Source organism: Nuphar pumila, chromosome 15 (genome assembly GCF_984573655.1).
Source record: "Nuphar pumila chromosome 15, dmNupPumi1.hap1.1, whole genome shotgun sequence".
Lineage (NCBI taxonomy): Eukaryota > Viridiplantae > Streptophyta > Magnoliopsida > Nymphaeales > Nymphaeaceae > Nuphar > Nuphar pumila.
The window spans coordinates 21,394,382-21,420,699 of NC_143263.1; the positions used below are offsets into that span (position 1 = coordinate 21,394,382).

A 26,318-nucleotide genomic window follows, 5' to 3' on the forward strand; every position below is an offset into this window, starting at 1 on the left:
CTGAATATGATACCCGTTGAGGAACTGTTCCCAAAGGATTCTCTGTGAGGGTGTGCATGACCAGATCAGGTAATCCGGTTAGAGCGGTAAGTCTTTGTGAGGAAGTGCATTGTCCAAGAGCGGATAGGCCGCGAAGTCGGTATATTCCTGTGAGGAAGTGCATTATCCAAGACCAGACAGACCATCCGTTTAGGGCGGTAACTCCTTGTGAGGGTTTACATTTCTCAGACTAGGTGATCCGACGTGGATTTTGTAAATCTTTATTATGAATAAATGAAATGTTATGATGAATTGTGATGATCTTCTGAGTTGATTGAGATACCCAATTATGAAACTATAGATTTGGCTTTTCTATTATAGCATGATTATATATTGAACTCAGATATAATAATCAGATCCTTATTGATTTTAGATCTTGATACGAGGTTATGATTGTGACGGTTATGTTAGCGTATAAGTGAATGACACATCACGACTACAAATGACTAGTGATGAAATGCTTTTAAATGCTTTATGTTCGAATGCTTGAAATGAATGACTCATACGACGTTGTTCCCTTGTCTATCACTTGATGATGAATGGATAATATATCTTTACCTTTAAATGCTTGATATGTTTTCTTTAAGTTTGAGTTTGGGTTGCTTTACCTGACTTTAGCGAGTCTGACCCCGTTTTATGGGGGATAGGTAATGCAGGTAAAGTATGATGAGTAGTTGGAACGAAGGGCTGATCGAGCTGTATCCTCGAGGGTCCACTCTTACCTTGCGATCTTGATATTCATGATCTTTTCGTTTTAAGTACTTGATCATGTAGAGACTCAAGTATTTTTTCATATTCTGATTTGAAATGCAATTAAAACTCTTCATATTTCAGTCTTATATTGTATGTGGTTTGAAATGTGTATATTCCGTACATTTTGATTTGATTGTTATCTTTAGTGTAACCGCGCCCAAAGTCTTAAACGTTTTTAAAAATCGTTTCCACATTATATGATCTGATTTACTTATACTAATAAAAAAAAATTAGTTTCGAAATTTCAATATTTGAAATATAATAAGGTTATTTTTTTTGGGCGTTACACTCTAAGACAGGTAAATACTATGCAACAAAGGTAGGAAAATTGTATGCTGACAAGGCAAGAAAATCATGTCCAACTGAGACAGGAAAACTGTGTGCAGATAAGGCAGGTAACTTGTGTGTAACTAAGGTAAATTATTAAAATGTGCACAACTAAGGAAGGAGTATGATTAAAAAGAAACGAAGTTCAAATATGTCACATCATGCTAAATATATTTGGGATCATCATTTTTAGAGGAGTCTAGAAGCCTTCCTCTCAATAGTCGGTGAGGCCCAATAGAAAACAAGTATAAAAGGAAAGCAGAATTGAGTAACTGTTTAAAAGTTGACACCCAGCCACTTCTCTTAGTTTCTCTTAGGAAAAGAGAAAAAAAATGAGGTCACCAAATAGAGAAGTGTAAAATGATTTTTTTTATTTGATCTTTTTTTGAAGTTTTTGTTTTTTTTAATTTTTCATCATTTTCTAATCTAATGAGATCTTCCTAAGTTTTTTTTCGAGAAAAGAAACTATTGTCAGAAAATTTTTCCTTGAGAAAATCTCCAAAACAATATCTTTGAATATGCTGTTCTATAGAGTTCATAATTGGAAACTTGGTAGTTTCTATTATTCTCCTTAAACAGGGTTATGTTGATAAATAGCACCCAACACTAAGGGTGTGTTTGATTCACGGGACAACTCCCACCCAAGAATGACAGAGTCCTAAGATACTGGGTCCCCCAAATGCCGAATCAAACACTGGGCACAAGAGTTCAAAATATTTTGGAACTTCGTGGGTCCAAATAAGGTTTAATGTTCGGAACGTGTGCGTTGCACCCAAGGGGGTACGACCCAAGACAAACTAAAGGCCCACGATTACCCAGTCACCCCCCCACCAAAAAAACCCCAATGCTCGAGGGTTTCTATTTCGTGCTAGGGCAACGAACAAATCTATCACAACTGCTCTGGCGTCGCTCCCTTTGTCACTGCTCATGGCCATCTTCGGCGTCGAGCACCATCTTCAGTTGGTGAGTTCTCTTCTCCTTATAATATCGTGCATTTTTTCATGGTCTTTAAATTTGTAAATTGTGAAATTTTGGCTAAGTACTTTATTTAATACGCTAAATATCATGTAAAATATTCTAAAATATAGGTGACGTCAACTGGGTTTGGGCGTGGCCCAGGGTCCACTGACAAGACTTGGTTGAGACGAATAATATTTGTAAAACTTTTCGTTTTAACCTTTAAATTCGGGTGAAAATCTAGTGAAATTCAGGCAAAATTTGAAGGCAAAAATCAAATAAGTATACTGTTAGATGCGTCTCATAATTATGAGAACATTGGTATTTTGTTTTTCTGAAATCGGGATACGGTTGGCCTGAAAATTGCATTTTTCAAAAATGACCCGCCTTTATTTTTACCTTTTTCTAGATTAGATCAAACTGGATCCGATCCGTTTAATTCAAGTTGATATGGATCTGGACCTGGTCCATGACCCATATCAACTAGGCTTTGGTCCAGGTAGGGATCCATATGGATTTTGGATATTAGATCTAGATCCGAAATCCAAATGTAACCAATTTAAAACTTGAAAATCGATTTAAAGGTTAAATTGAGGGAGAATTCTCCTAGGAGAGGACTTCGAGAGGGGGGCGTTTAAAACCCTGTTTTTGTAAATATACATGAAGGAGCCTCCATGGTAGAATTCTTGAATATCTCTATTCTTTCGAAGAAATAAAATTCTGTATACGTAAAAACATAATTTTTATTGGTGGTAAAAGTGTTTGTTTAAAGGTTTCTTTTCACAGATATTGATTTCCATGGATATATTTTTGATACTTTTCATCTTTTCCCAAATAAAATTCTGTACATGTCTATTTTATTCCATAACAATTTAATTTATGATAAAAATAGTTCATTATGGGTTTACATTATCATGAATATGGGTTTCCATTGATGGTCCATGATAATTGTTATTAGATGCATGTGAGTGTGTGATAAAATATTAAATATGCATGCATTCTTCGTTGAAACTTTGTATAACGTTGTATAAATCTGAATATTTTCTTTTAATGTATTAGCATGTTTGATTTTGAGTATTTATATGATTTGTACGTCATGCACATTTGGATGCCAACATGCATATGAAAGTCTATATTTAATGTAAATCTGTATATGCAATTGAGAACTGAAATTTTACATGATTAAGAGTTGACGCAAGCGTCGCTCGCTGGGGTTCTTGGTCCGGCAACCAGACCAGTCGAGCTCGGCTCGTCTGGCCTGGTTTGGCCAGACTCGTCATGGTGCCGTCAGTTGGCCGGCCTGCAAGTTGATGCCGCTTTTCTCAGGTTCTGATTTGAACCTTATTATGGGAAACATGGCTAACTGTACGGTATGTATAAATATACCTATACATGGCCTTTCCTCACTAAAATGAACTTCTTCAAAACAGTAATCTAATGAAGAAACATCAAAAGTAAAACAAAGAAGCAGACAAGATTGATCAGCAATTAATAATGATGTCAAAAGAGAAGAATCTTACTTGTTTTACTGTATGTGTGTCTTCCTTGTTACACTTAGAAATTTGATTGGCAAAAATAGTGTCTGCAAGTTCCAAAAGTGGTGTCTCAGCACCTGGATGGAAATTTTATTTGCATTAATTAAATCCTATATGTGGGTCTAAACAATTCTAGATGAAATGCTTTTTTTTCTACATCAAACAAGATTTACTATGTAAACATGAAAATAACAAATATCTTATAGCCAATGAAAGGACCAAGTACACTAACACAGTGTCTTCTCAATAGTCCTGCTCACGTGTTATAATCCTAGCTATAATTCTCATTTTGAGCAATTTCTTGTCGGTTTCTTCCCAAAAAGTTGTTTTTCTTGAAAAATCTAAGGAAATTCTGGGATGTTTTAAACAGAAATTAAAGGCCAGTACCTTATAAAAAAATACTTCTACGTGGTCTGGCCATACTTGGCCAGACCTGGACAGTCTCCATACCGGGTTGACAGGCCCGGTTACCAGGTCTGTCGGGCCATATAGGCCCAGCCGAGTGGACTCGGTGGGGTAAGGGGGCGTTACGAAAAAAAAACTTAGCAATGCATGATTAATTTCCAGTTTTTGACAAGTGTAAACATATTTTGATTTTAATACATATTAAGAGTGAAATTTTCAGTATGCTTTGACCGGATTCGACATGCCTACACAATATGTTATCTTCAGTTTGTTCTAGTGCTTATGCACATATATAATGAATGTATGCAGCTACGTAATTAAATTTTCAGATTGATTATTTGCACTGGACTTGGTTCATATATGCATAAGAATGACATTTCATATGTTGACAATTAGTGTAGCATGCCCAATCACTTCACCATTGCATGTTCGCTTTCGCGGGCATGGTTAGACATAAAGTTGATGTGCCATTGCGTGGACCTGTTTGCATAAGTATCCACATGTTTTACATGAGATGATTCATGAATGAAAGCATGCATTTAATAGAAATATGTAAATTAAATGAAGGCACACATCTAACATGATGATGTGAACTCAAGCACATACATATGAATATTACTGATCATACACATTTAAAAAAGAAAGAAGAGAAAAAGATAAGAAATTACAAACATATTCGAAAAATGAAAATGTGTAAAAAGACTAAACTACCCCTATGGCTAACAATAAAAAAATTATAATTTATATATATATATATAATAAGTAGATACATATACATATATATAATATATGTATATGTATTACCTTATATATATATAAAATATATATTGGGTTACATGAGATTGATTACATAATTTAACAAACATGTGCCAACAAACCTATATAGGTGTGCCTGTTCATGTGCACAACAAACTTGTTCAGGTTTACACCAGCGTTTAAAAACTCGCCGAGTCAACTCGTTGACTCGGCTCGGCTCGGCCCTCCAGCGAGTCAACCCGGCTAGGCATACTCGGATTGCCAAGACTCGGGCCGGACTCGGGATGACTCGGGCTGACTCGGCCGAGTCACAAGTCATGGCGTACTCGGGCGAGTTCTGCCACCTTTGCCTTGACAAAACTCGCTGGAAGGATCGCTCTGACTCGGGCGACTCGGACCGAGTCACGAGTCACTGAAGACCCGCTGGTTTAGTGAAAATGGCAATTTTGAAATTAAAAAAACTTTACCTTTAATGAAAAAACTTAAAGGACTTTAGGGTTTTCGACTCTTCGGTTTTCAAGCACAGTCTCGACTGAAGAGAGGAGAAGCCGAGGTCTTCGACTCTTCAGTTTTCAGCCATCCGACGATAGCTCTGGCATGAACAACGACGCCGACAAGGATTTTCTGGCGTGAACAGTAACAGCGACGTCGTGCATTTTTCCGACACGATTTTCCGGCACGATTTTCCGACGAGATTTGTGAAGGTATGTATCGTTCTTTTTTTTGGGAACGAAGCAAGCACATCGATTAAATACATTAAGGCGTCGTTGCTAATCCGACGCATCTTCTCCAGCAAAAACAGTGTGTCGCCACGCGATATTTCGGCGAGATTTTCCGGCACGATTTTCCGACGAGATTTGTGAAGGTATGTATCGTTATTTTTTTGGGAACGAAGCAAACACATCGACGGTGAAGTGTGAACAGTAAGGCGTCGTTGCAAATCCGACGCATCTTCTCCAGCAAAAACAGTGTGCCGCGCGATATTCCGGCGAGATTTTCCGGCGAGTGCAGATTTTCCGGCGGCCCAATTTCTGAGAGATTTCTGAAGGTATGTATGTTGTATGCACACTGAGGCGAAGCGAGGCGTTGAGTCTTATGTTGTGAGACAGTACCTGAGGCGTACGCCTCTGTACTTGAGGCGTACGCCTCTGTACTTGAGGCGTACGCCTCTGTACATGAGGCGTACGCCTCAGTACCATGCATTACATGGTGAGTTGCACAACATTCCTCTAAGTTTTCATTTTCGCATGTCGTTTCTGTTTCTTTGTATTTTAATTTTTATCCGCATTTTCCCTGCATTAATTGCTTTCTGTTTAATCTCATTGTTGAATAATTTGTTCATCCTGTATTATAGCCGTTTCTCATATCTGCAAATTTTTTTTACCTGCATTTCAAATTTGGTGGTTTTTTTTTATTTCAGTTCATTATTTGTCGTATGTTCATTTCTGTGTATCATTAGTCTCAATCTCATTGCATTTGTTGTTTTAGTTTCGGTAATTTCATATTTTTGTTTTTTTTATTTGCAGTTTGTTTTCCAGAATTTCTGTTAGTTTTCATTTTACTAAGTTTATTTTTTTGTTTTGTTATTTTACTGAGTTTTGCTCTTCATTTTGCTAAGCATCATTTTTTTTTATTTTACTGAACTTCCTGTCTTTCATTACATGCATTGTTTGTTTTTCAATACATTTCAATTTCTGTTTTGTTAATTCTTTGTTTTGTTTTTTAATTTCTTTTTAATTTCCTATGTGTTAATTTCTTGAATTTCCTGTATTCTTCCTCCATAATTTCCTGTTTTGTTTTTTTCTCTGATCTCGCCGGAATATCATCTAAATGTCCTATGTGTAACCCTTTGTTCTTCTAGCAGTTCTTCTTGTCTATCTTAAAAAGACATGATTTCCGCAACGTGTCAGGGGAAACATGGCATGACAAGGAGTCAAGGACCCTGTGTGGAATGATGGAATCATAACTTTGTACATAATATACTAACCGTATCATTGTTTTTAACTTTTCAAATTTAACAGTTTAGATTTATCAAATCATCAAAGAAATGTCAGAAGAAGGATCTTCAAGGACTCCAACAACATTCACCAAAGGAAAGGACCCTGTGTGGGATTTTGGTTTACCACTTGATAAAAAAAAGAAGAGGGTGCAATGTGTACAAAACAAATGAGTGGTGGCATTAATAGACTTAAGTATCATCTTGCTGGTATTAAAGGAGAGGTGGAACCATGCGACAAAGTCGAAGAATCTGTAAGAAAAAAAAATCGTAAGGATTTGGAGTCATTTAAGGAACACAAATTATATAAGAGAAATATTGTAAATGAGATTGGTTCCTTTGTTGAAGTAAATGATAATGATATGGACTTGTCAGATGAAAGTGATGAGTCTACTGAGAAAAGATATATAAAAGGGAAAAAATTGATGAATGATGCCCAAAAGCATAATCTTGATGCTTTTGTTCAAGTGAAGGCAGGGTCTCTATCAATGAAACAACTTGGAATAAAAGCAGCTTTGGATAGAAAATCTAGAGATAGGTTATGTTCAGCTATTGCGAGATTTTTTTATCATTCAGCCATTCCTTTCAACGCAGCCAATTTTCCTTATTTTACGAAGATGATTGAAGTTTGTTCCTCAGTAGGAATGGGATTGAAGCCGCCTTCTTCATCTGAGATTTCTGGAAGATTATTACAAGAAGAAATTAAAAAAATTGATGATTATTTCAAAGAATACAAGGAGTCTTGGGCTGAAATGGGTTGTTCTATTATGGCTGATGGTTGGAAAGATGCAACACAAAGGACATTGATAAATTTTTTGGTACATTGTCCAAGGGGTATTTACTTCTTGAAATCAGTTGATGCAACTGTTAGAAAGTGACTTGGAATACATTGGGTTCAATAATGAACCCATACTTATGCACGTGGAGTGCAAATATACCCATTAAAGGGAAACAACATAATCACATAATGTGCTAACACATAAAACCCATAAAAAGGGAAAAATATGACATAAAGTCATAAGTTGCATATCATTTAAGAATAATGGAGAAGGGGTAAAAACCCCATTACAATGGAGCATAAGCTCCCTCAAGAATACAAAATACAAAGGGGAAATCTCCTATTTATAAGCATGAAAAGGGACCACCTTGGGGGCTCCCAAAGGGGACGTTGGAGAGCCCCCAACGGTCACATTTGTGACCGTTGGGGGCTCCCAACGTCACTTTTTGGAGGCCCCCAATGTGGTACGAAATCCAAAAATATAAAAAACAAAAAAATAAAAATAAAACAAAAATTACAATGCATATTCCAATTGGAATATGCGTAAAATACTAATTTACCAGAATACCCTTAAGGGTATTTTAGGAAGATAAAATATATATATATATATATATAAATAGAGATATGTATACATATATATATATGTATACGTATCTTTATATATATATATAAATATATATATGTACAATTAAGGATCAACATATTTTAACACCCCCCCTCAATCTTTGCGGGGAAACGAAAAGATTGAACAAAGGGCAAGACTCCAAGAGGCTCCGGCAAGGATGCAATGGAACTTGAAAAGGCCTTCCTCCTATTGTCTTCAAATTTCCCGAACTATCCAGGGTACTTCTCTTTGTCCTATCTCCAAGATCCTGTGAAATAACAACAAAGAAACAAGTAAAACAAATCTTTGTACTTTTATTCAAATGGAACATTTCTAACTAGCACAGGTTAGAAGAGATGCAAATTATGCAAAAATGACACCAAAGTTTCAAAATCATATATCATGTTTAAAACAAAATGAGCGGAAGCAAGTTATGCAGAAATAAATTGCAAGAATGCATAATGCATTCATAAGGTCCAACGTTGGATAAATATAACCCCATAATGGGGAATAACAAAATGGTCCACTAAGGGACACCACAATAAGCCTACGAAGAGGCATGATATACATAAACATTATTGAATGAGGGCCCAAAAAGGTCATAAAGGGCATATGCATATACTTATCATGAAATGAATTAATACTCAAAGAACTCATTAATGAACATGCTTCAAATATGTAATGAAGTGCCAAACAAGAGAAACAAAGTCTCCAAATATACTTTAGGCAAAATAAACCCAAGAGTTCACAAGGTTTTAAAATCATTTATGAAAGACATACTTAATACACATTTTGCATATAAGGGTGGCAAAAACCATAAGCACTTAATATATAGATTAAATGCTAAGAAATCAACTTGATATGCATATCAAAAATATGATTTGCTTGAAAAACACAAGTCATGAATGAAATTTTGCAAATTTCAACAATAGTTTATCCATTACAAACATCTTCCTCATTAGTCCTCCAAAACCCATAAATCAAGTGTATAAGCTACTAGATCAAGAATATAAAGCCATTAAAGGCCAAAGACACACACAAAGGTGTGTAAAAGAACCTCTTGTCTACATATAATAATACTTGAAATAAGTGCATCTACGACAAGAACAAGAGAATACATGCCAACATGGACTAAAAAGTATCTCTTGTCTACGTAAAAAATACACTTAAAACCAAGTATGTTCAGCTACTAGAACAAGAGTAATAAGCCAACCATGGGCTAAAACATAATACATCTCTTATCTACATATGATAACACTTGAAATGAGTGAAATAAGCCAACCATGGGCATACATCTTAATCGACTAGAACAAGGACACAAACGCCAACATAGTCTAAAAATCACATACCATGGTGTGAATCAACGTGCCTTGTCTACATATAAAAACACTGAAGACAAGTGTGTTCAGCTACTAGACCAAGAGAGCAAAAGCCAACAAAGGGCTAAAAACACACGAAGGTGTAATAAAATTCTTGTCTACATATGATGACACTTAGATAATGGGCATAAAAGGAAAAGACTTTTGAGGCAATAAACTTGTAATGAAAATAAACCTCGAATAAAACAATACTCCTTTTAAAATGAATTCTCATAACAATAACATGCATGTAAAAAATATCTTCAACAAGATACTATAATCGATAAAATAAAATTCTTGAGAACAAATGTGTGAACATACACACACCAAGAACACTTAGAATACTTGTGCAAAATCACAAGAACACAAAATCATAAATGTGCAAATGCACTCATAAGATTCATAAACAAGAAAAGGTTAGGCAATAATCCCAAAACCCTTGATTTTTAATATACCTTAAAACATTTAAGGTTTTAAAACACCATATGTCCATCACATTTACATAGAAGCATCCATAATATCAATGGCCACAAGAGAAAAAATGAGTGACACACTCATAATTAGAGATCATACAACAAATCATTTTAGAGTCCCAAGGTGCCCATAACTCACCTCAACAACCATCTATAATATGGAAGGTGGACAAACTAAAATGATATAACACGAGGTGCCCATAACTCACCTCAACAAACATCTCTAATATCACAATAATAAGGCCAAATAAAAGATGCATTAAATAACATGTGATGGACAAATATAAATGCCACAAAAAGGCAATAAACACTTAAGGAATCATTTTTCAAAGAAAAGAGGACCGATTAAAAAATTGAATCAAAAGGTCCAATAATCAATAATGTGCTTTATAACAACAATTTTGCATAAACACAAATTATGCTTAATCTTCAAACAAGTCATTTATACCAAAAAGGACTTATTAAGCAATAAACACAACATAAAGAATTCATCAAGACAATCAAGCTTTTAATCAAAGAAATCATAAGAACCGTAATGGTTCACAAAGAAGGCTTTAACACAATACTCAAGGAATGAATATTTAAAACACTTGAAAATTTATAAATTTGGGATTAAATCCCATACAACAATTTTTTAAAAAACCTTTGATTGTGATGAGATATGCGGAAACATTCAAAGTGCTAAAAGCACTTACAATGATTTAAAAAGGACTCAATATCTAAATTCATTATATTTTTCACAAAAATAAATGTGCATAAAGGCTCCATAATGAAAAAATGTCTACGAAGAGACAATACACATGTGAGCACAAAAGACTTTATAAAAGATGTGCACGAAGGCACTCATACAATACTTGAACAAATACACACCAAGGTGTAAACAAACATGCACTAAGGCATGTATTTCATAAAAAAAGAGGAAATGCATACAAGCGCAAATATTTGAGAAACAAATGTGCAAAAAACACAAAAATACACAAAAGTGAGCAAGTATGCACTTTATAAAAAGAGCAATGCTTGAAATTCTCAAACTTTAACAATTGCAATTGAGGACAAAGAAAACCATATTATGGCCAATGTAGGCATTTTTAAAAGATATTATTAAGAGGTTTCGAAACCTTATGAAAAATACAAACCAACAAGTTTATAAAGATGAAAAAATGAAATCATTTATACCAAAAGGATGCAAAAGATGAACTATGCACTCTATGTAGTGTGAGAAATTCCTTTTAAAAAATCTTTCCTAATGGTTTATCATAAACAATTTTTCAAAAAAGAAACAATGAAAAACTTTTAGGAGTTCTTATAAGTTATCATTAACAAGAACTACTTTAGGATTCAACAAAGATTTTTAGATGTGAGAGATTTTCATATAAGGATTATATCAAATTTTTCAAAAAATGCACTAAAATTCATAATCAAAAGAGGAACTCAAATCAAATTAGGGTTCATATGAGAATTAAGAAATTTTAAGCAAAGATCATTACTTTAGCAAGAAATCATATATATATAATTTTAAAAATTAACTTATAGGTCAATCATGAGATAGTTATGTAAGAATTATAAATCTCACATAATTGAAGGTAATTTAAAAAAAAAACATAAATTGCTATTATATGCGATGAGTAGTTCGATAAACACAAATTATATATTTGAACAACAAACGAGTTCACCAAATTTGAGGGAGATAATTTTAAAATATACGAGCACACAAAATGTGAAAAGACATAATTCAACTATCATAACCATTAAACGAACAAACTATATGCAAGAAACATATTTTCAAATGCATAATACTTTAAGAAAAGGGATACATACCGAATAACTTCAAAGCAAAAAGGAAGAGCAATGAATACTTCACCATTTCTTGAGCGACACGCTTTCCGTTGCACCAAAGGACAACCCCATCGTGACCTCGCTCTGATACCATGTTAGAAAGTGACTTGGAATACATTGGGTTCAATAATGAACCCATACTTATGCACGTGGAGTGCAAATATACCCATTAAAGGGAAACAACATAAGCACATAATGTGCTAACACATAAAACCCATAAAAAGGGAAAAATATGACATAAAGTCATAAGTTGCATATCATTGAAGAATAATGGAGAAGGGGTAAAAACCCCATTACAATGGAGCATAAGCTCCCTCAAGAATACAAAATACAAAGGGGAAATCCCCTATTTATAAGCATGAAAAGGGACCACCCTGGGAGCTCCCAAAGGGGACGTTGGAGAGCCCCCAACGGTCACATTTGTGACCGTTGGGGGCTCCCAACGTCACTTTTTGGAGGCCCCCAATGTGGTACGAAATCCAAAAATATAAAAAACAAAAAAATAAAAATAAAACAAAAATTACAATGCATATTCCACTTGGAATATGCGTAAAATGCTAATTTACCAGAATACCTTTGAGGGTATTTTAGGAAGATAAAATATATATATTTATATATATATAAATAGAGATATGTATACATATATATATATATGTATACGTATCTTTATATATATATATATATAAATATATATATATATATGTACAATTAAGGATCAACATATTTTAACAGCAACAAGTATCGTGAAGAATCGAGAAAATTTATTAAAATTATTTGATGAAGTGGTGGAAACAGTAGGTGCAGAGAATGTTGTTCAGGTATATCATTTTGTTCTTTTGTAATTTTCTATTGAACATTGCTATTTATAATTTGTCTAGTATGTTAATAATGTTTTGAAATTAAAAAATGGCAGATAATCACAGATAATGCAGCCAACTATCAAGCAGCTGGAAAGATGTTGGAGGATAGGAGGAAAACCACATTTTGGACTCCTTGTGCAGCTCATTGCATAGATCTCATGCTTGAAGATTTGTCTAAGATAAAAAGCATAGCTGGATGTGTTGAAAAAGGAAAAAGGATCACGAAGTTCATCTACAATCATACTTTTGTTTTGAACCTAATGAGGACTCAATTTTCTAATAAGAAAGAAATTCTAAGACCGGTTACTACAAGATTTGCCACTAATTTTATCATGCTTCAATCTTTGCTAGAACATCGAAGTGGTCTTAGAAAAATGATGGCATCAGATGAATGGAACAATTCTAAATATTCATCATTTGCTGAGGGGAAAGAGATGGAGGATATTATATTGAATAGTAATTTTTGGAGAGTCGTAGAATCAACTGTTAAAACTATAGAACCTCTAGTCAAAGTTTTGAGAATGGTTGATGGAGAAGAAAATCCTACAATGGGTTATCTTTATGACGCTATGGATAGAGCCAAAGAGGCTATAAAAGAAATTAATGACAATGAGGAGAAAAAGTATAAACCTTATTGGAAAATAATTGACAATCGTTGGGAAAATCAACTTCATCACCCTCTTCATGCAGCAACATACTATCTCAATCCCAAATACCACTACAACAACAACAACAACAACAACTACGCCTTCATCCCAAAACAATTGGGGTCAGCGATATGAACCAAAAAAGAAATTCATTTTGGGTCTTCCACATGAATCCTTTTCCTCCAATCATTTCTATCCAACGTCATGTCCTCGGTGAGGTTCAAAGCATTCATATCCTTTCCTATCATCTCCATCCAAGTCTTCCTAGGCCTACCCCGACCTCTTTTAACTAATATATTTTCCCATTTCTCCAACCTTCTAACTGGAGCATCATTAGGCCTTCGCCGAATATGTCCAAACCACCGTAAACGATTCTCTCGCATCTTATTTTCAATGGGTGCAACACCTACCTTCTTACGTATCTCTTCGTTCCGAATCTTATCTTTTATTGTATTTCCACACATCCATCTAAGCATCCGCATCTCAGCTACACTCATTTTTTGAATATGACAAATACCACTATAGTCCACAATTTTCTAAGGTATGTATTTGTTTATATCTTTTTATTAATTATTTTAAATTTTGAATATGAACTTTCTTTTATCAATTATCAATTTAATGTATTTGACTATTTCACAAAGCATCCTGAAGTAAGACGTGGTTTAATTAAATGTATTGAGAAGTTAGAGCCAAATATTTCAGCTAGAGTAAGAGCATGCAAGCAACTTGAGTTATTTGAAGACGCAAGTGCAGATTTTGGTACTTCTATAGCTGTTATGACTAGAGATGAGCATAAGCCAGGTGATTTATCTTTAACATTATTGTTGTGTTGTGCAAAAGAATATTTATTTAATCAACTTTTCATTTTTGTGTGTTTTGGCTTTATGCAACAATGTGGTGGAAAATGCATGGAATATGTGCCCCCGATCTTCAAAAAATTGCTATTCATATACTTAGTCAAACATGTTCTTCATCTGGATGTGAACGAAATTGGAGTACCTTTGATCAAATTCACACTAAGAGAAGAAATAGATTAGCTCAAAAGAAACTTAATGACTTAGTGTTTGTCCATTATAATTTACGTCTGAGAGAAAAACAATTAAAGAGAACACGTCTTGACCCAATTTCTTTGGACAATATATATTTGCAAACACCAATGGATGAATGGGTCATGCAAGAAGGAGTTTTAGATGGAGATGAGGTAAAAGTTTGTTTGATATTTTAACTTGATTAAATTTTTTTTTAATTTAGTTTTTTGTCTTTCTGTATTGCATGTTAACTAAAATGTGTCATATTTTATTGAATGAAGGATTTGTTAAGAGACTTGGAGATGGAAGTTGAAAACATTGAAGGAGCTAATCTTATTGATGATGAAGGTGGTGATGGAGTTGAAGATGAAGATGCAAGGGAAAATGCAACCACTAGTACTCCAATTCAGCCATTAATTTCTACTTCCAACTCAAGAATTGATTCAAATGAAGTTCCAAATAATAGCACTTCGCCTCTATTTGAGATTTGAGTCATTGACTCTTGACTTGAGAATTGAGATATCATATTTTGTAAAAGTGGATGAATTTTGGATGTTTGAAATTTGATTTTGTCATTGTGTTATGATCATTAACTTTATATTTATGAACTTTGTAACTTAACTTTACTTTAGGGCTTATTTCTATTGAAATATTGAATTATTGTTTTGCTTGGTTGTTCGATTTCTTGCTATTAGATGAGTAATTATAAGTTAGATATAGTTTTACTTGAAGTTATTTTACTTATTAATCAATTACACTAGTAATTAAGTCATTCTACAAACTTTTATATGTTTAAATGATAATTTATATATTGTTTTTCTTTTAAAATCAAAAGTTAACAAAACCCGGTCCGAGTCACTGAGTTGACCCGCCGAGTCACGAGTCCATAAAGAACGAGTCGAGTTCCGAGTCACGGGTTTTAAAACCATGGTTTACACACATTTCTACACAACAAACCTGTATAGGAATGCCTGTGCGTGTGGACAACAAACCTGTACATTATGATCTGTGTAACAACTCCAACTTATCCTCGTGAAAAGTTATAGTTTCTTTTAACACTTACGGAAACCAAAGCCTAAGGATTCGGGGCTTCACATACTTAACAACTACCAAACCACAATTTGTATTTTATTACTGGTTTCACACTTGTTCCTTGATCGATATCAAGAACCAACACCATCCATTAAAACATTAGAAATCAATATCTAATGTCGGGATATAAGGGAAATTACAATCCACTGTTGCCATTTTCTTGGTATACCAATAACAACAGTTGTGTCACAACACCACCCTCAGACAAAAAGCCTAAAATCTCCCTAAAACCGTGGTCGGGAGGTGAACCACAACATTAGGTTCTGGGACAAAAACGCTCACGGAGTTTTAGTATCCTCACGGTTTCCCTCAAACCGCCATCTAAGATTCCCACTCTGTGCAAGGGATGTAACGACCCCAACTTATACCCATGGAAAAAGTGATTTTTTTTTAAACAATTGCGGAAACAATCCCAGTGACCCGGGGTCTTACAGTCTAAACAACAAGAGATCTTACACTACCATCAACGAAACCAAACCATCTTTATTCAATTAAAACCATAATGTCTAGAAACAATGAACATGAACAATAATAACAATAATAATAATAAGCCCAAAAGTGGAGCCCCTTTGTATGCATATGCAACCTCCAAAGAGGAGTGGCAGTAGGTAATGGTTGTGAAGATGAGTGCATGCTTGGGACTTTGTAAACCCTCCAAGTAAAAATGTTGGATGTAAGTAGATATACAAGATTAAGATGAAGGAAAATGAGACTATTAAATGATACTAGGCTAGATTGACGGCTAAAGGATATAGCCAATAGTTTGAAATTGATTTTGCCAAGACATTCGCCCTTGTTGTGCATATGACCACCATGTGGATGTTGCTTGTTGCTGCAATAATAAAATGGAATCTTTGGTAGTTGGATATGAAAAATGCATTTTTCAATGGGGATTTAGGCAAGGAGATATATATGTTGTTGCCTCCAGGATATTATGATTCATAAGAGAGGGTGTGCAAATTAAGAAGAGCCTTGTATGGGATCAAGTAGGCACCACGAGCTTGGTTTGAAATGTAATATAGTGTGTTTTTTCATGGTTTTTAAATTTGAAAACTATAAAATTTTGACTAAGTATTTTATGAGATGGATAAAAATCGTGAAAAATGCCCTTAAATATAGGTGACATCAACTAGGTCTGAGCGTGGCCCATAGCCCACTGACAAGACCTAGTTGAGCCAAATTCGAGCGAAATTCAAGTTAAATTTAGGCAAAATTTAGAAGCAAAAATCAGGTAAGTATACCGTTAGATGCGTTTCATAATTTTGAGAACGTTAGTATCTTGCTTTTCTAAAATCGAGTTACGGTTGATTCGAAAATTCTGTTTTATAAAAATGACCCGCCTCTATTTTTACATTTTTCTGGATTGGATTGTACTGGATCCAATCCGTTTGATCCAAGTTTATATGGATCTGAACCTAGTCTAGGACCCATGTTAATTAGTATCTGGTCCAGGTTGGATCCATATGTATTTTGGATTTGGATCTAGACCCAAAATCCAAATATGATCAATTTAAAACTTTAAAATCAATTTAAAAGTTAAATTGAGTAGAACTCTATTATGGGAGGACTTCCATAAAGGGGGAAACACCCTCTGGAATATTCTTATAATATATTATTTAATAATTAAATATTAAATAATTAATAAAATAAAATAATTAAATAAATTCTGAATTTATTTAATAGATAAGGTGGAGTTCTACATGAAGTAGAACTCTACCTAAGTGGGTTCTCTAGAGGGGACATCACCCTCTGGATAAACCTTTAATAATATATAATAATAATAATAATAATAATAATAATAAGAGGATAATAAAAAGAGTGTTTAGAGAGCTACTCTCTATGAGAAGGAGAGTTCTCTAGAGGGGACGTCACCCTTTAGAGAAGTCCCCTAGATACAAAGTTAGTTAGAGATAAAATAAAAAACAAAAAAAGAGGGAATAATAAGATAAGAGATAACACTATAAAAAAGGGGCTGGATTCCCCCTCTCTGAAAAAGAGAGGAAGGAAGAAGAAGAAGAAGAGGAAGGAGAGGAGGAAATCTATCTTGCTCGCCAATCATCCGATTTCGGTCTTTTCCATTTCCAAACTAAGGTACGTGTTCCTCTCTAGATTCGAACGGGGAGAAACAGTTTTAAACCTAATTCATTTTTTTCGGTCTTTTCCATTTCCAAACTAAGGTACATGTTCCTCTCTAGATTCGAACGGGGAGAAACAGTTTTAAACCTAATTCATGTGAAATTTTAGATGGGAAAATAAAATCTAATTTCAAAAACATGTTTAAACCTATTTCTTGATTTGCGATCTCGTATATTCTTGGTTTATGTAATCATGCCAATGATTTTCAAGTTTAAACATGTGTTCAACAGCAAATTATTCTTGGATTTACATACCTGTTGTCGATTTTTGCATCTAATCTTTTTTTATGCTGAATATATATATATATATATATATATATATATATATATATATATATATATATATATATATAAAATTTTGGCCCTACCGATTTTGGCATAGGCTGGTTTTTATCACTCATATTCAAAGAAAAATATAGTTATATTTAAACATGCTGTCGATTTCTGCATCTAATATTTTTTTATGCTGAATATATATGTATATATATATATATATAATTTTTGGCCCAGCCGAATTCGGCGTAGCCTGGTTTTTATCACTCGTGTTCAAAGGAAAATATAGTTATATGTAAACATGCTGTGGATTTTTTGCATGTAGACGTTCCTAGCTGAATATATATATATACATAAATTGAGGATGGTCGATTTCCTAAAGCTGGAGTTATATGCATACTATGGAATTTGCCTTTTCTAATCAGGTTTGACGAGTTATGTTTATATTCGAAAAAAAAATCTGATTGTAGTTGATTGAGCTCACATGCATACAGCTGATCTTGTACTGGATTTGTTTGTTTCGTGCTTCCGAAAATATTTTCTTATTTCAGAATTTGCTGACTCGTGTACGTGAATGTCTATTTTTTTAATTCTGTCGGCATGCTGTTTCGGCTCAGATCTGTCGAACAACATGCATATGCTGTTTCGGATCAGATCTGCTGAACAGTAAGCATGTGTTGTTTCGGATCAGATCTACGGAACAGCAGTCACAAGCTGTTCTGGTCAGATCTGCCGGTTTGTCAAACATGACAGATCTGGTGCAGATCTGCCATGTTTGCAAAGGTCGACAAATATTATTTTTTTTATCATGTTCCTGAATGAAGTTATGGATCAGATTTGTTTGCTCACGCATGTATACAGACTTGGTCTGAACTGCTGACATACATATGCTAACAAATCAGACCAGATCTATCGTGTGCATAAGTGGACAAATCTGGTTAGATCTGTTGTTCATTTAAACACACAGAATTGGTTGAGACCTACCGAGTGGATACTCGGGCAGATCTGGTCTAGATCTTCCGAGCACATGTTGATGATGTGGTTGTTACAAGAGATGATACGTAGAAAATAAAAGACACAAATAGAAGATACGTTTTTAAATGAAAGACTTGAGAAATCTGAAATATTCTCTTGGCTTGGAGGTTGCATAATCCAAAAGAGGCCTCTACTTATCTCAAGTATGCAATTGATCTTGTGGTAAAAGCTAGATTGGTAGATGTTTCCAAAACAGTTACTACTACTATGGAGCCAAATGTGAACCCGGGAGCTACTAATGGGGAAAAACTAAATGATCCAGTATTGTACCAACAACTAGTGGGTAGTTTGATATATTTGATTATTACTTGGCCTAATATCACATATGTAGTCCACACGGACAACCACTTTACGAGTTCCCCTACTTCGATTCATCTAGTAGTTGTGATTAGAATCATTCGATATGTGAGAGACACCATTCATTTTGGGATTTTCTTCTCTTCATCCGCTACAAACATTAGAGTTTTTTGCGATTCAGATTTTGTAGGGTCAACTAGAGATCCGCTATTGACTACTAGATTCTGTATGTTTCTTAGTAGCTTTTTGATCTCCTGGAAGAGCAAGAAGCAGAAATGGGTTGCCTTGTCTACGGTTGAGGCAACTTATAGGGCTATGGCACACGTTATTGCTGAAATTATTTGGATAAGATGACTTTTATGGGAACTTGATGTTTTGATTACTGAGAGAACCTCCTTACATTGTGACAACATGAGTGTTATTCATATTGTGAAAAATCCTGAATTTCATGAAACAACAAAGCACATTGAAATAAGTTGTCACTTTACCAGTTGAATGCACGGAGATGAGGTTATCTCATTAGAGCATGTGAGCTCAAGGGAACAAATTGCAGATGTGTTTACCAAAAGCTTAGCTCCTTTACACTTTCAGTCATTTCTTTGCAAACTTGGGATGATTCCTCTAGCTTCATCTTAAGCTTGAGGGGGAGTGTTGAATTAGCGTAATACATGTTATCATGTAAACTATGTATGCTTAGTTTTGGTGCTACAATTCTATCCATCTAAATATAATTATTTAAGAAGGGCAATTTAGTACTGTGTTAGGTGGTTAGGAAGTCAACTATTTTTGGCTTCTTGTGTAACCAAGAGGGGTCAACCCCCTATATGTTGCATCTTTCATTCTAGTGAAATAATGAAGTTTTCATTTTGAATGCCTCTTCTGATCGTCTTCTTGGCTCCTCTTTCATTCTTAATAATTTCTGCCATTGTTTCTTTTCTAAATAAAATTTGCACATTTGTGATCTGTTTCTAATCTGTATCTGAAAAACGTCGGTGTGCTGGTCACTAATTTCTTAGGTGGGGTGGACCCTTGACTCAATCATGGCTGGATGATCAATTAAATCTACAAAAGCTTATACTGGCTCGTATGCTGGAACTTGGCATGACACCAGGTATGTTTTATGCACTTTTGAGGTAGATGCTAATGTAGATCCTCACATCTTGTGCAGATTAGCTTATAACTTATGTTTCGATTAAGCTCAACACTGTATTTAATGAACGTTAAAAAATAGTAGGTATGTTAATGCAAATACTAGATTATTGTTTTCAAATAATATATATATATTCATTTTTGTGGCTATCAGAATGTCTTTTTTTCCCCTTTTTCCCTCTTGGAAGGTTCAGTTTTCATGGGAGAGGCACCTGTTATAACTTGGTATTATTCTACTTATTTTTGGAATTTTGCTGTGGTTCTCTTGCAAAAGCTAATCCTTTTCCAATCCTACTGAGGAATTGCCTTGCCTATGTTATGGTGGTGCAATATCTGTGACTGCATGCTCTATATAATAGATCACAAACATCCAAATTTCTTGAATCTAAGAATGTCAGGTGCAAAACTGATCATGACCATCCTATTGCTCTGGTAAGCTTTAAGAGCAAGAGTGGTGGCAGTCATAGAATAAGTGAACTTCTCACCTTTTAAGTAGCTTCTATTCACTGTGTGAGTTATTGCCATGGTTGCACAATTTTCTTTTCTTTGGAATTCGCCCATTCAGTTGCTCTCTGCATGTTTTATGATGGTCAGTTATTCTTTTTTTTCCCCTTATTTCCAAGTATTGCATAAAAGCTTAATAGTTTTGACGTGAGACAAGTTTATCTTAGATGGTTAGGTTTTAAGTTTTTAAGGTATTTAGGGAGAAAACAACAAAGAAATAAGAGAAAAATAAGTGAAAACCTGGATCTAAGAAGAAGGAAGAGCTGAGACCAAAAACACGTGTCAAATCCTTCTCATTCTATTGTGTATGTATTTGCATTAGAGTCTTCTTTTTCGTGTTGACAAAAATAATCCTGCATATGAAATAAATGACAAGACACAATGCCTGGACGACATGACAAAAGTACATGTAACGCCCCAAAATTCAAATTTGCGAACCTTTTCAGAAAAACAGGCAAGAGACTAGATATATCTCTTTCCTTTAGAGTTTGTTTATGAAATCAGCAGAAGATTTTTCTTTGATAAATCATAAGGCAAACTGACAACTTTGGGCACGTTAGCTAAAAGAACCAAAACTCACAAGATTCGGATATCCTAAGGGAAATCCGATACAAACCCAAGCGTCCAGGACGCGAGCTAAGAGCAGGAAGAAGTCTTGATGTAAAAACCGTAAGTTTTGCCATTTAAATTTTTCGGGAAACATGCAATTTGGACCTAAGATCCATATTTCGGATCTCGGACCCATAAATGGGTATTGATGCATAGCTTAGGGCATTTAAAAAAAAAATATTACATTTGTAATAAAGCGAGATATGTATGGTGAACTCGCGGATCAACAGTTGGATCCATTTGGATCCAACTTGTGGACCCATTTTCGTTGAGAAACAGGCGTAGACCCAACTCGGGGTCGGTTACCGGGTCCCGGGTCCGGACCCGGGTCGCCCCTGTGTATCGAGTAAAAGAAAAAGGGGGGGGGGGGTAACCCGATAAGGGTTGCCCGATTTTTCTTAAAAGGGGAAAGTAAGAAGGGGGAGGGTTAGGGTGCTGAGAGAAAACCCTAACCTCTATCGTGTGAGGGGAAAAAGGGGGAAAGGTGGGCCGCAGCCTCCGGCGAAAGGGGAACGACCTCCTCCAAATTCGGAAGGCTTCCTCCTTTAAGATGCAGGTTGGTATCCCCTTCCCCTTTACCTCTCTATTTTTGCCCCAAATCTCTCTCACTCTCCTCGTTTTAGTGCACGTTGCTGGAGCCACACCACTGGCAACTCCCCAACTGCGGCAGACGTGCGCACCACCCTTGGCAAGCGACAGTCCTTCCTCCTCCTCGTTGTTTCCCTTCAACCGGAGCTCGATAGTGGGGGTGGGATCGACCTCAGCCGATCTCTCTCAAGTTAAGCTGCCTCCGATCATCCAGATTTACGAAACGAGGTACGGGTACCTCTTTTTGATTCTAATGGGGCATCGGTGGAGATTGGATCTCCATGCAACAATCGATGGAATCTCATGGAGAACAGTTTCCACTGTTACTCCCTTGCACCTTCTGTGCTCTTGTTGTTTTGAAAAAAAGAAAAAAACTATAAGCTTTTACCTTCATGATTTGGGCCCAGGTATGCAGTCGGCTGGGCTGTGTACCAGACCCAGCCAACAGGGTCGGCTGGGTGGGTCTGGCTGGGTGCTAGACCCAGTTTTAGCTGAGTCTTTTGTTCGAAATCCTTTATTTGAACTTGAATGGTTAGAATGAGTTGATATTGTTTAATGAAGTTTTGCATCAGAATTATTATGTTGATAGGCATCTTTTATTTGAACCTGAATGGTTAGAATGAGTTGATATGGTTTAATGAAGTTGGCATCAGATTTATCAAGCTGATAGGCATTTTTATTTTAACTTGAATGGTTAGAATGAGTTGTTATTGTTTAATGAGGTTTTGCATCAGAATTATTATGTTGATAGGCATCTTTTATTTGAACCTGAATGGTTAGAATGAGTTGATATGGTTTAATGAAGTTGGCATCAGATTTATCAAGTTGATAGGCATTTTTTATTTTAACTTGAATGGTTAGAATGAGTTGTTATTGTTTAATGAGGTTTTGCATCAGAATTACTATGTTGATAGGCATCTTTTATTTGAACCTGAATGGTTAGAATGAGTTGATATGGTTTAATGAAGTTGGCATCAGATTTATCAAGCTGATAGGCATTTTTATTTTAACTTGAATGGTTAGAATGAGTTGTTATTGTTTAATGAGGTTTTGCATCAGAATTATTATGTTGATAGGCATCTTTTATTTGAACCTGAATGGTTAGAATGAGTTGATATGGTTTAATGAAGTTGGCATCAGATTTATCAAGCTGATAGGCATTTTTTTTTATTTTAACTTGAATGGTTAGAATGTGTTGATATTGTTTAATGAAGTTTTGCATCAGATTCATTATGATGATAGGCATCTTTTATTTGAACTCAAATGGTTAGAATGAGATGATAATTCATCCATTGTTTAATTCTGATATATCTTAGAAATTAAATAATGTATTGAATTTGTGATCGTTGCTTAGAAACTGTTAAAGCTTAACCAGCTGGACATTTAGGAAAACCTGAGACAAAAAGGGATTGTGCCTAGTTGTTATAAAAAAAAAAAAGAAGGTATGAGTAATAAAAATCAGTTCCTTGAAATCTGTAGTGCTGCTGTTTTTGACAGCATACACGGGTCCAAACTGGACCTGTGTACGTGCTATTGGGCCCAGCCGACAGGGTCGGCTGGGGCGGGGTGTGTTTCTTTAAAAAAAAAAGATATATATAAAGTAATTCAATGGTGGTTTTCGAAATGGGATATGCTGTCGTTTTGACAGCATACACAGGTCCATACTGGACCTGTGAATATGCTGCCAGACCCAGCCGATGGGATCGGCTGGGCTGGGTCCAGTCTTTTCACAAACATATATATATAGGTCTGTCTGTATATATATATATACATATATATATATATATACATATGTATATATATGTATATATGTAAACAGGGATATTAGCATATGGCTTCCCTTTTTGTTACGTTTCCGGACAGCATACACAGCCCCTGTTTTGGGCCTGTGTATATGCTGTCACACCCAGCCGATAGGGTCGGCTGGGCTGAGCTGCTAATTTCAAAACTTCTCTTATGTTGGGAACCATGCCATGTTAGTAACATAGGTTGTTAGCATATGAAAACAGGGCCCGGTTACGTGATTGATAAAGTTAAGAATTCTAATCTTTTGATGCATGATAAATCTTGAGCATGAATTATGTACCTGCAGTCTTATTTCTCTTTATGTTAGGAGTTGAGGTGGTTTACATGACTGTTGGAACATGTTTACACATTGATGTACTTGAGGTGTGTTGTTACATTACATATGATTGTGATTCCTGCATTAATGTTCCGGTGATCATAATAAATCATCGAGGGTTTGGTAAACCCGAGCTGTGGAAATGTTTTCCCTTACTCATCTCAATGCATTTCAAAGATCATGCTTTATAAATATTTCAGCTTTATTGCACTGTTCTATATGTTTCCACAGGCCGGAGTCCTGTGATGGCTCTCGCGAGGTAGGTGCGAGCTTTTATCTTTCTTTTTGCATATGATGTTGCAAAACTTAAGAAATTAATTTTTAATAAAAAGTAAAACACAGTGTAATATACCTTTTGGGATCACCCATCTGGAGAATGGGGATCTTAGAAATCCAGTCTTGGGGAGACTGTGAGGATACAAAACTCTGTGTGCTTAATTTTGGTCCCCTGAACCCGATATTGAGGTTCCTTCTCCTGGCCACGGTTTTAGGGAGAGTCCGCCACTTTACCCGGGAGTGGTGTATTTGACACAGCTGTTGTTTTTGGTACCAAGGAAGTGACACTTGTGGGCGTGGGGTGTCCCTTGTGTCCCCGACATTAGATGTGGAAGTCTAATGTTCCGAAGGTGATTCGGTCGAGGGCTAAGTGGGAACCCAGTAATAAAATATAAATTTTGTGCTAAGCTACCCTGAGAACCTAACTTAACCTCGGGGTTTGTACCCATTTGGTGTATCCGCGGACAACGGTAATTAAAAAGAGAATCTTAAAGTTGTATGCATTTAATAGGGCATGCATAAGAAAACAAAAGACTTAAATGGAAGATAATAAAATGATTCATGCATTGCACAAAAGACATGCATTTTCCTGTTTTGCATTAGAGCATGCATACTTTAATGGTTTCCTTAATCATTATATGATGGTAAGTGTTGAATGTTTATTTCTTGTTGCATGGTGAAGTTATAGTACATGCTGCTGCTTTACTGTTTCTGCATGTTTAGTATTTATGATTGTTTCCTGAATAAATTTCCCAAATGCTATAAACTGTCTTGTATGCATTTCCCTCAATTGTTGCATGATATCTCATCTTGACTCGTTATCTCACTTGTTTCACGTTGCTCCCTTTTAGGCATTTCTGGTGGAAATTCACCAGACTCAATGAAATTCTTGATACTTTGATACCAAGGCTTCTCCTTCTGATTGACCTGGTTTACTTGCATAATTGAATCGAAAGCGGGTTGTTCGAGTCTGCCAACTTCGAAAGAGCGGCATGACTCACCACCTTTGAACGATAAAATGGAGCCCAAACTGGCTAAGCCATCGGCTATCTGATTATGCTCTCTTCTGATGTGATTGAGCTGAAATTCTTCGAAGCTGTCCACAAGAGCTAAGACGATCTTCTGATATGGGATCAATTTGGGATCTTTCACTTGCCATTCAGTGTTAACTTGACTGACAACAAGTAGTGAGTCGCCAAAGGCATGCACTCTCTTAACATTGAAACTTTGCAAGATTTTGAGGCCTTGTATTAAAGCTTCATACTCGGCCATATTATGAGTGCATTGAAAACTAAGCTTGAGAGAATAAGGGATCATTTCTTTTTCTGGAGTGATCAACAAGACTCCAATCCCTATGCCAGACATATTTTTAGAGCCATCGAAGAACATGTTCCAAACTGGGGGCTGTTGGATATTACAGATGTGCTCATCAGGAAAATCATCCTCTGTTTTGATTTCTTCCGTCAAAGGGAAATCTGCCAACTGATCTGCGATCGCTTGGCCTTTAATCGACTTTTGAGAAACATACTCTAAGTCATATTGCATTAGAAGGACTTGCCACTTTGCAATCCGCCCAGTGAGAAAGGGTTGTTCCAAAATGTATCTGAGAGGATTAAGCTTTGATAGAAATTTGATTTCAGAAGCCAATAGGTAATGTCTTAATTTCTGGCACATCCAAACCAGAGCTAGACAAGTTTTCTCCATTTGAGAATACTTCTTTTCATAATCAATGAAGGTTTTGCTCACGTAGTAGATGGCGTGCTCTATCAGGCTGCCTTCTTTATACTGAGCGAGGAATCCACCACAGGCATTCTGATTGACAGAAATGTATAGTAGGAGAGGTTTTCCCAACTTCGGCGGCTTCAACACTGGTGGATTAAGGAGAT

The 26,318-nt window shown here is 35.5% G+C and overlaps 1 protein-coding gene across 3 annotated transcripts in view; it reads left to right on the top strand.

Annotated features, from left to right (window-relative positions):
* The window catches only part of CYL1 (alpha-N-acetylglucosaminidase family / NAGLU family), a 256,762-nt gene that overhangs the window by 23,394 nt on the left and 207,050 nt on the right, over positions 1 to 26,318 (top strand). For all 3 annotated transcript variants that reach the window (XM_089988290.1, XM_089988292.1, XM_089988291.1), the window contains exon 6: positions 20,201 to 20,295. In XM_089988290.1, coding sequence (XP_089844416.1) covers positions 20,201 to 20,295 — 95 coding nt within the window. The remainder of the gene's footprint in view (positions 1 to 20,200; positions 20,296 to 26,318) is intronic.